This window comes from Octopus sinensis, linkage group LG11 (assembly GCF_006345805.1).
Source record: "Octopus sinensis linkage group LG11, ASM634580v1, whole genome shotgun sequence".
In the NCBI taxonomy this organism is placed as follows: Eukaryota; Metazoa; Mollusca; class Cephalopoda; order Octopoda; family Octopodidae; genus Octopus; species Octopus sinensis.
In genome coordinates, this window is record NC_043007.1 from 22,271,458 (window position 1) to 22,284,069 (window position 12,612).

General features: G+C 37.9%; 1 protein-coding gene across 3 annotated transcripts in view; it reads left to right on the top strand.

Moving 5' to 3' along the window:
• The window catches only part of LOC115217061 (L-asparaginase 1), a 61,196-nt gene that overhangs the window by 15,179 nt on the left and 33,405 nt on the right, over positions 1-12,612 (top strand). For all 3 annotated transcript variants that reach the window (XR_005001179.1, XM_036507221.1, XM_029786646.2), the window contains exon 2: positions 8,728-8,842. Coding sequence is in view for 2 of the 3 variants with exons in the window: in XM_036507221.1 (XP_036363114.1) it covers positions 8,728-8,842 (115 nt within the window). In the remaining variant the exon portion in view is untranslated. The remainder of the gene's footprint in view (positions 1-8,727; positions 8,843-12,612) is intronic.

Genomic DNA, 12,612 nt, shown 5'->3' on the forward strand with positions numbered 1-12,612 from the left:
TACTGAGGGGAACAAAAATTGAATGAGATTTTCTCTTCTTTTTTTTTCTTTAGTGCGGGTTCTGGAATCTTGGGCACAATTTGGGTGACGAGGAGGGAAGGGTTATGTAATTGCAGAATCCAGATCAGGAACACCACAGGAAATCCAAATCACAACGTTTCTAACTCTGTTGTTCAAACTTTAATGTTTTGTCTTACCTATTTTTTTGTGTATTCACTCTTTGTAGAACTCAATAAACTCGTTTTCTTTCTAAAAGTAACATGTGCTTATTTATTACGTTAATGATTTCATATATACAAATATGTAAATATTTGCATGTATCTACTGAAAACCTGACACTTGCTGCATACAAATGGAATGAAATTTTGAAATCAGCATAAAAAATTAGTCTCGAAAAGCTGGTTTGCATTCATAATGAGCGTAACACGTTTAATCAAACCTGAAAAGATAGTATGTGGTATTTTTGTGGCTGAGGTGACCATGGTCGGGACAAATAGGTTATCTCCCTGCGGTGTTTGTGAATTGTTCTGCATTAGATTCGGTAAACAAGTTCTGTTTGGGATATTGCTGCTGCTGCTAATACTTCTGCTACCACCACCACCACCACCACCACCACCACCACCACTACCACTACTACTACTACTACTACTACCACCACCACCACTACCACTACTACTACTACTACTACTACTACTACTACTACTACTATACTACTACCACCACCACTACTACTACTACTACTACTACCACCACCACTGCCACTGCCACTGCTGCAACTACTGTCACGCCCTCCCCATCACCACCACTTTTGCTACTATTCCACCACCACCACACCACCACCACCACCATTACTACTACTACCACCACTGCCACTACTGCAACTACTGTCACGCCCCTCCCATCACCACCACTTTTGCTACTATCACCACCACCACCAATACCACTACTACTACTACTACTACTACTACTACCACCACCACCACCACCACCACCACCACTGCCACTGCCACTGTTGCTACTACTGTCACCCCCCCATCACCACCACTTTTGCTACTATCACCACCACCACCACCACTACAATAGCCACTATCATCACCACTACCAGTACCACTACCATCACAACTACTACTACCACCACCACCACCACCAGTATTTCTGCCATCCCACCACCACCCTCCTACTGCTACCAGTGCCACCACTGTTATGAATAAAAAACAATGAAGATCAGGATGTTGATGATAACGATTGTTTGTTTGTTTTCTTCTAATTTACTCAAGGGCAACACCAACACCAACACCAAAATTATTCATGTACACTGTCGTAAACAAATTGTAACCAATACGTTATGTATGTATAAACACAGACCTGTACACACACATGCGCGCACACACGCACACACACACACACACACACACACACATACTGACTCAGCTACACAATACAATTAGCCCTGCATTATGTCTGTAGATAGACAAACTCTTCTGTATGTATGTATGTATATATGTATAGATATTACATATGTATGTACATACACACACATATATATACATACATATATATATATATACATATGTGATCTCATGTGTACTGTTGGTGATTTTTTTTCCTCTGTCTTCCCTTCTCGGGATCTTTCCTTCTCCTATGTTTCCGACGAAGAGCTCCGCTCGAAACGTTAAACCCTCCTTCTTTCCTTCTTCCCTGAGTGTCCAATAATACTATATTTGTTCCACGTCCTCGCGTTGTTGTTTTTTTGTGTGTTTTTTGTGTTTTCTTGTTTGGATTAACTATATATATATATATTTGTTATTCTACCAAATATATATGTTTTATTTATTATTTTGCACATTACTTAATCATCGTTATATTTTTTATTTTATATTAAATTTTTCTATAATATGTAATTTTCTAGATGGTGTAATTTAATTTTTCATTATTGAATTGATAAAAAGTGGTTTTTTTCTAATTTATATATATGTATATATATACACACATGTGGAGGCACAATGGCCCAGTGGTTAGGGTAGTGGACTTGCGGTCGTAGGATCGCGGTTTCGATTCCCAGACCGGGCGTTATGAGTGTTTATTGAGCAAAAAACACCTAAAGCTCCATGAGGCTCTGGCAGGGTGTGGTGGTGATCCCTGCTGTATAGCCTCAAGCCGACCAAAGCCTTGTGAGTGGATTTGGTAAACAGAAACTGAAGGAAGCCCATCGTATATATGTATATATGTCAGTGTGGAGGCGCAATGGCCCAGAGGTTAGGGCAGCGGACTCGCGGTCATAGGATCGCGGTTTCGATTCCCAGACCGGGCGTTGTGAGTGTTTATTGAGCGAAAACACCTAAAAGCTCCACGAGGCTCCGCAGGGGATGGTGGTGATCCCTGCTGTACTCTTTCACCACAACTTTCTCTCACTCTTTCTTCTGTTGGCCAGTGGGGTGGCGTCATTTGAAGGCTAAAACAATGCGAAGCGCATTGCGACCAGCGATGTGTAGCAACATCTGATAGCTTGGTCGATCACGGTGATCATGGTGATATGTATACACATACATGGTATATATATCATTACCATCATCATCATTTATTGTCTGTTGTCCATGCTGGCATGGGTTAGACCCATGTATGAACTTGTATACATACATCATCATCATCATTATCATCATCATCATTTAACGTCTGCTTTCCATGCTGGCATGAGTTGGATGGTTTGACTGAAGATTGGCAAGCAGAGAAGCTGCACCGTGCTCCAATCTGATTTAGCAAGCTTCACAGCTGGATGCCCATCCAACACCAACCACTTCAAGAGTGTAGTGGGTGCTTCTTACATGCCACTGGCACAGGTGCCAGTCAGGTAGCACTGGCATCGGCCATGCTTGAATGGTGCTTTTTATATGCCATCAGCACGGGACCCAGTTAGGTCGCACTGTTCTAATGGTGCTTTTTACGTGCCACTAGCGCGTGTGCCAGTCATCGGCCACGACTATAATTTCACTTGGTTCAACAAGTCTTCACAGGCACAGCATATTGCCCAACGATTACTTTTTACTCTCTTTTACTCTTTTACTTGTTTCAGTCAGTTGACTGCGGCCATGCTGGAGCACTGCCTTTAGTCGAGCAACCGACCCCGGAACTATTCTTTGTAGCCCAGTACTATTCCATCGGTCTCTTTGCCGAACCGCTAAGTGATGGGAATAAACACACCAGCATAGGTTGTCAAGCAATGCTAGGGGGACAAACACAGACACACAAACACACACACACACATATATATATATATATATACATATATATGACAGGCTTCTTTCAGTTTCCGTCTACCAAATCCACTCACAAGGCTTTGGTCAGACCGAGGCTATAGTAGAAGACACTTGCCCAAGGTGCCACGCAGTGGGTTTGAACCTGGAACCATGTGGTTGGTAAGCAAGCTACTTACCACACAGCCACTCCTGCGCCATTTAAATGGGACAGTTATGCCACATTGGCATAGGCCATGGTTACGGTCTCACTTGGCTTGCTGGGTGTCCTCAAGCACAGAACATCTCCAAAGGTCTCGGTCACTTGTCATTGCCTTTGTGAGGCCCAACATTCAAAGGTCGTTCTTCACCACCTCATCCCATGTCTTCTTGGGTCTTCCTCTTCCACAGGTTCCCTCCACTGTTAGGGTATGACACTTCTCCACAGAGCCATCTTCATTTGTATGTAACACATGACACTTCCAGCACAGTCCATCTCTCTTGCATGCCACATCTGATGCTTCTTATGTCCAACTTTTCTCTCAGAGTGCTTACGCTCTGTCGTGCATTGCACACTGACATTACACATCCAGTGGAGCATACTAGCTTCATAAATATATATACACACACTCATACGTCGGTAATAAGGATTAAAAGTGGGGAACATTGATCTGACAAGAAACTGAAAGAAACCTAATATATATGTGTGTGTGTGTGTGTGTGTGTGTGTACGTTTGCATGTACACACACACACACATTACACATATTGGATTTCACTCTGGAAGAGGGGGATACTTGGAAATTCTAACCACCAATGGACATATTACCCTCTCCCACCTCAAGTCAAACTGAAGCGTTGGTCATTTTACCCACACCGTATTTACTATACTTATGTGGAGGTGCGTGGCTTAGTGGTTAGGGTGTCAGCATCACGATCGTAAGATTATGATTTCGATTCCTGGACTGGGCGACGCGTTGTGTTCTTGAGCGAAACACTTCATTTCACGTTGCTCCAGTCCACTCAGCTGGCAAAAATGAGTAACGCTGTGATGGACCGGTGTCCTGTCCAGCTGGGGAACACATACACCATAGAAACCGGGAAACCAATCCCATGAGCCTGGCTAGGCTTTAAAAGGGTGCATTTATTATTTATTTACTATACTCTTTACTCTCTTTACTTGTTTCAGTCATTTGACTGTGGCCATGCTGGAGCACCACCTTTTAGTCGAGCAAATTGATCCCAGGACTTATTCTTTGTAAGCCTAGTACTTATTCTATCGGTCTCTTTTGCCGAACCACTAAGTTACGGGAACGTAAACACACCAGCATCGGTTGTCAAGCGATGTGGGGGTACAAACATATACACATACTGGCTTCTTTCAGTTTCCGTCTACCAAATCCACTCACAAAGCTTAGGTCAGCCCGAGGCTATAGAAGAAGACACTTGCCCAAGGTGCCACGCAGCGGGACTGAACCCGGAACCATGTGGTTCGTAAGCAAGCTACTTACCACACAGCCACTCCCACGCCTATACTTACCTACTTTACATAAAAATTAACTATTCCGTTTACACTTTTTGTCTGTGTGTCCATGAGGTACTTTATGAAAAATTATTTGACTTCAATTCCTTCATCTTAGAGCAGCACTCTACTATCTCTTTCACAATAGGCCATCAGAGGGATTTTACATGCCACTTCTTGCAAAAGAAAGGAAGTAGGGTATTCTATGCAATGTACTTGGATGGCAGCCAGGTTTGTCTAAAACCTATAACAGCTATTTGACATAAATTCTGCAGATTACAGTTCCATGAATTAGTGCTTAGAATTAGTGTTTGGCTAAAGTTTTTTTTTCTTCTGCTAGTTTCAGGTTTCATCCTGAATATATCTAACTAAAAGTACAACCATACCTGAAAAGCTTATTCTGTACAAATAGCACTCTCTGTAGCAGTGCCAGACCAGGATTTTTAGAAGTCATCAATAGTCTTTGATTGGAAATTCCTTTTGGGAAGAGTCTTTTATACATTCAAAGCAGTATACCCCAGGGTATCATTGCTTGTACCCTTCACTAGCAAAGATAAATATTGCACTGACCATATTGTTTTACTGTAAAAAGTAAAGATTAAGTAAATTACAAAAATAATATAATGTATATAACAGGTAATATATATACACACACACACACACACACACACACACACACACATATATATATATATATATATATATATATATTTCTTTACTACCCACAAGGGGCTAAACATAGAGGGGACAAACAAGAACAGACAAAGGGATTAAGTCGATTACATCGACCCCAGTGCGTAACTGGTACTTAATTTATCGACCCCGAAAGGATGAAAGGCAAAGTCAACCTCGGCGGAATTTGAACTCGGAACGTAACGACAGACGAAATACTGCTACGAATTTCGCCCAGCGTGCTAACGTTTCTACCAGCTCGCCGCCTATATATATATATATCAGCCTCATCTGGCACCTGTGTCGGTGGCACATAAAAACACCATCCGAGCGTGGCGTTCGCCAGCCTTGTCTGGCATGTGTTGGTGGCACATAAAATCACCCACTACACTCTCGGAGTGGTGGCGTTAGGAAGGGCATCAAGCTGGTAGGAAACCCTGCCAGATCTGACTGGGCCTGGTGCAGCCTTCGGGCTCCTCAGACCCAGTTGAACCGTCCAACCCATGATAGCATGGAAAGCGGACGTTAAATGATGATGATGATGATATATACCGGAGTGAGTACACACATAAATGTGAAACAATGGTAGAAAAAACGAGTACTCAACACAGGGTAGAGTATAGTAATATGCTTTATTAAAGCAGCAGAAAATTCAACAAAAACTGTCTCTGAGTTTCCCGTTTCCGTTTGTCGGACAGTTTTTGCAAAATAAAGTTATATATATATATATATATATATATATATATATATATATATATATATACACACATATACTAAATGTTCTACTATATTAAATTGAGAAGAGTCTTTTATACATTCAAAGCAGTATACCCCAGGGTATCATTGCTTGTACCCTTCACTAGCAAAGATAAATATTGCACTGACCATATTGTTTTACTGGTAATGAGCTGTGAGCGCTTGGCAATACTCCAGCTGCCAAGTAAGAATTCTTGATCTGCCTTTAATCTAGGATTACAGTTTAGTATAAAAGATTTAATTTCTGGATAAATATGTCTGACAACCAAACAGCATCTGCTTACCATTCAAGATTCTCCATGGCTTCTGTCTATCATCCATGAACGACACACTATATTTGTATTTCATTAACTCTCTTTTGCTCTTTTACTTGTTTCAGTCATCTGACTGTGGCCATGCTGGAGCACCGCCTTTAGTTGAGCAAATCGACCCCGGGACTTATTCTATTGGTCTCTTTGCCAAACCGCTAAGTTATGGGGACGTAAACACACCAGCATCGGTTGTCAAGCGATGTTGGGGGGACAAACACAGACAAACAAACATATACAGACATGCATACATAATATAATATATATATATATATATATATATATATATATATATATATATATATATATATATATACATATATATATATATATATATATATATATATATATATATATATATATATAATACATATATACATACATACATATATACGACGGGCTTCTTCAGTTTCCGTCTACCAAATCCACTCACAAGGCTTTGTGTAGGGTCCGAAGCTATAGTAGAAGGTGCCATGCAGTGGGGCTGAACCCGGAACCATGTGGTTGGTAAGCAAGCTACTTACCACACAGCCACTCTTACGCCTATACTCCTTGACAATGTAATTGAATTTCATGGTCGTTACCGTAATGATGTTAATTATTCACTAAAACAAAAAACAAAAACGAAAAAAAAATTTAGAATTGGTATTTTCTGCAATGCTTTATCAATATTTCCTGTAGGTACTGTTTTTATATCCACCACTAAAATACCTTAATTCTTGTGTTATTAAGAGATATTTAGTGAAATGAAGGTGGAGGTGTGGCTGTGTGGTAAGAAGCTGGCTTCCCGACCACATGGTTCTGAGTTCAGTCTCACTGTGTGGCACCTTGGCTATCTTCTACAGTAGCCTTGGGTTGACCAAAGCGTTGTGAGTGGATTTGGTAGACAGAAACTGAAAGAAGCCTGTTGTATATATGTGTGTGTGTGTGTGTTTGTGTGTGTAGATCTATGCATGTGCGTGTTTCTGTGTTGGTGTGTTTATGTCCCCATTGCTTAGCAGTTCAACAAAAGAGACTGATAAACTAAGTACTAGGCTTAAGAAATAAGTCCTGGGATCGATTTGTTTCACTGGGGCTCTAGTATGGTCACAATCAAATCATCATCATCATCATTTAACGTCTGTTTTCCATGCTAGTATGGGTTGGACAGTTCGACCGGGTTTGGGAAGCCAGGAGGCTGCACCAGGCTCCGGTCTGATCTGGCAGTGTTTCTACAGCTGGATGCCCTTCCTAATGCCAACCACTCCATGAGTGTAGTGGGTGCTTTTTACGTGCTACCGGCACAGGTGCCAGGGGAGGTTGGCAACGGCCACGATCGGTTGGTGCTTTTTACATGCCACCCGCACAGAAGCCAGTCAAGGCAGTGCTGGCATTGTCCACGTTCGGATGGTGCTTTTTACAAGAATAAAAATATGTGAAAAAATTCAGAAAATCTGACAAATTATCTTTTGTAAAAGCATCTCTGAAGGTGTCTTCACTTCCCACAGCAAAAGAAAAGCGGATGTTAAATGATGATGATGATGATTGTAATCAACTGTGTGATGTATCAAAGGAGCCATTCATCATCACCTCTCCTTTGCACAGTCATTCTACAATGCCCTTCCTAATGCCAACCACTTTACAGAGGGTGCTGGGTGCTTTTCCTGCAGTGTCAGCACAAGCGCTTATTCACATGGACCTCAGCATAGGTATTTCTTTACATGGTGCCGGAACAAGTGCTGTAAATTATCCAGAAATTCCAAAAATAATTCTGTCATTATTATTTTGTTTGAAACAAATTAACATGAAACTTTGATTGAAAATTTTTTTTAGATGATTTTGTAACTGGAAATTTGTTGCAGAACTAGGAGTGGTCTCAGGTGGGTTAATATCGCTTTCAAATTTTGGCACAAGGCCAGCAATTTTGAGGGAGGGGATAAATCGATTACATTGACCCCAGTGCTCAATTGATACTTATTTTATTGACCCCGAAAGGATGAAATGCCCTCGGTGGAATTTGAACTTGGAATGTAAAGATGGACAAAATGCCACTAGGTATTTTTCTCAGCATGCTAACAATTCTGCCAGCTTGCCACTTTTGATTTATTAATTTCAAAAGAGTTAATGTACTAGCCATAACTTTTAAAATATAAGATGGTCATGGCCGGACTGCCTTTGATCACAGGTCTGTTTGATGGGGGTTGACCTGGCACTAAAACGCAGCAACACTTCAATGATGTTATATCTTTTTTTTTTCCCTAGGTTATGTCCCAGTGCAAGATTTCCTGTTTAATGCACTGAAAGACAGATTCCACGATTACGAGTATGGACAAAAGTTCTTTGTTGATGAGGAACAAAATTCCAACTTTGTACTTGGGTGAGTAATTCTATGATTTCTGAAAATTACATTGTCTTCATTACATCTACTTTTCCATGTATGCATAGATCAGAAGGGATTCACCAAGGGGGGATTTTTCTGTGGCTGGATGCTCTTCCTGTCACAAACCATCCCCTGTTTCCAAGAAGTATTTTCGTCATTGTTCGAGACAACTTCATCAGACAACACTGCTCATGTGATGGTGATGTTTCTTTACAATTTAGTTGCTATGCCAAGACAAAGGGACAGAAACGCACGCATGCACACACACACACAAACATGCGCGCACACACACACTCACATGCATGCACATACACACAGTCACTCGCACACAATGAATTTCTTCTCAGTTTGTGTCTACCAAATTCACTATTAATTAGATATCAATGTCTGTGTAAAGAATTAAAATGTGTGTGGTATTGATAGACCCCTGCCATGTGTTTATGCCTGTCTTTATCTATTTATCTTTATATATCTATTTTATATATATCTATCGGGTGTAACATTATCTCCGTCCAATCAAAAAATAGACATTTTGCCATTTATAGATATAGAGATTTTAAGCAAATATTTAGAAATTCTCTGGGAAACTGGAAAATCCAGAAATCCGGGACAGTTCCGGTCCTAAATTGGATAAATTGGTCTGGTACAGTATTGAGGTGTGATACATAACGAAGGGAGGGAAATGCAGAGCTTTAAAGAGTTATTTCCCTTGCTATGGTTTAATATCTTTAGATTAAACTCCTGGATTAAGTGAGTTACATCCCTTGTATTAAAGACCTTTGTTACCTGAAACATAAGGGGTCGGTTTATCGATTTTTTAAAAATGGCTTTCAGGGGTAAGTGGGAAATGAGAAGATCTTCACAACCACCTTGGACGGTTTTGATTGACCATAGAAAGTGCGAGCCCTCTAACTGAAAAATTGTGGATTTGTATAAAGGATACATACACACACAGACATTTTGCCATTTATATATAGAGAGATGTTGAGAGAGAGAGAGAAAGAGACAGACAGACAGATGCATACAAGGGGGTGCTGAAAATTTCCTGGTTTTAAGGGTATTGTGAAAGGCTTGTTTTTCCAAGTTCTTTTACAGGGCTTAGAAAAAGCTGAAGGACCTCTGCAATAAGTGTGTGAATCTGAGCTGGGAATATGTTCAATAAAATCATAATTAATTGACCCTTCTGTATTTTCTTTTACCCAAAGTCAGGGACTTTTCAGCACCCCCTTATATATGTATGTATATATAATGGCATAAAATCAGGAGGGAAGGGAGGTGAGTACAGATTTATCATCTCAATGGAATTTATATGTGGTAACAGCTGTTTCATAATATTTCATAATAATGTGATATTATTAATTTCAACATTCAAAATTAATACATAAATTTTACATCAATATGTATATTTAGCTTAGCATTGTATGATAGAACTGTATATTACATGAAGATGAATAATGGAGAAAAGTAACTCCCCTAATCATTTATATATATACCTATACAATTGGATAAAACTTTTCAAAAAATTTTTATCAAAGGCCAGCATATTAAAAAATACCTTTAAAGGTTAAATTTATAAACAACTTATAAACAAGGGCAAAAGAAAAAAATTTCTAATGCCAAATATGCTGAAACTAGACACATCGTCCATAACCATATAATTCATCACTATAAGCATGTGTCTCAAAGAAAGCCGACAGAAATTTCTAAAAAATTCCGTTATTATCATATGGGACCCAATTTCAAAGTTAGTTCATAAGAACCTTCTCTTCATCAGTGATAAATGGGGCAAAGAAATAAATGAAATACTTATTCATACCCATGGAAAAGATACATGCTTATAGTGATAAATTATATGGTTATGGACGATGTGTCTAGTTTTGGCATATTTGGTATTAGAAATTTTTTTCTTTTGCCGTTGTTTATAAGTTATATATATATATATATTGGAATATCATGGATGCATTCATGATTCAACTCTGTTCAACACCTACAGAACCCTTCTTTTTAGATATATATATATATATATATATATATATTTTATAATATCTTTGGTTGAGTCAGTCTCTTGTTAATCTGAATTCCACCTGTATGCACGCAGAATCTTCTTCGACAAATTATTGGTTCATTAACTTGCTTTCCCTGACCTTCAAGAGTGTTGTTATGTCATATATATGTATATAGCGATATAATATACTATCATATATATATATATGAATATTATATAATATATATATTGTGTGTGTTGTTGTATACATATATAATTATATATATAATAATCAAAATAAGCAACAAGGATATCCAAGGAAGTGTAGTACAATCATTTTTATATGGGATTGAAAAAAATTCTATATATCTAGGGAAATTATTTGGTTCATCTTGATTACCTTCCTTCTATTACTTTTTAATATATCTTATTGACTCCTGATATATGTGCTAAATTGATTAGGTTCTTTTTTTACTGTTAGTAAATATTATGTCTAGAATATTCTTTTAATTTAACTCATTAATAAAATAAATCACTATTTATTAACTAACTATGATTCTATATTAATAGAAATGGATATATATATTTATATAAATATGAAATGATTTCTATATTTTCTATCCCTATATAAGATACTAAAATTTATTGGAATCCTTTGCAAAATTATCTAAAGGATATTTATTTCAAATTCACAAGCAGAATTATGGCTGTTAAATGGTAAGGGACATTGAAAACCTCTAGAACATTAGTAGTCTCTATTCTCCCTACCCAACTAACTTCAGCCTACTAACTATTGCTATAATACACTCAAATATGTCTAAGTTAAATTCCTCAAAATGAGGATGGATTTATGGCTTTGACATTTGTATTAGACCTTCCTCTATCTATAAATAGAAAAATTCTTCTTTGTCTCCATTGAACCAAGTCTAGAAACCCCTTCCCCACTAAGACTAGAAGCCCCTTCCCCACTAAATAACAAAGTGAACTCAGGGATAAAAAATCCACAGATGGAGAACAACATACTACCACCATGTTCTTATTGATGAAATTAACCTCTCTGTCTATATATCTACACTTTTTGTAATGTTGGTAAATGAAATAAGTATAAAAATGTGCATTGTCCGTTTAATTAAAAAATTCTTTATGTGGCTGAAGATTGCTCGACATTTTAAAAATGATGTAGTACTTACAGTGTTTAATAAAATGAAGTAGCATGAAACGATTGTATTACACTACCTTGGATATCCATGTTGCTTATTTTGATTATAATCACCCCATTTGATTTATATGGATAATACCATACAAAATTCTGGTGCCTTTAACTTAAGTACCATATTCATCTAATTATACATATACATATACATGTATATATATATATTTTTATAAATATATATATATATATATAGAGGAGAGAGAGATAGATAGATAGAGATAGATAGATAGATATATCATATATATCTATATATTATATTATAATATATATATATATATATATATATATATTATACATATACACACACACACACACACACACACACACACACACAACACACATATATATATAATTATGGTATAATTATAAACAGGGCAAATTTTAGCCATTTCTCTGCAGACTGAAAAAGGATGAACAACCTAATCAATGTTTGACCCTTATTATGTTCATCATCAGAGGTGTCCACATCATTCTGACAATCTCCAGAGAAACAAGCACCCAAACTGTTTATATACTCAACAAATGCATGCATATATATATATATATATATATATATATATGCACATTTTT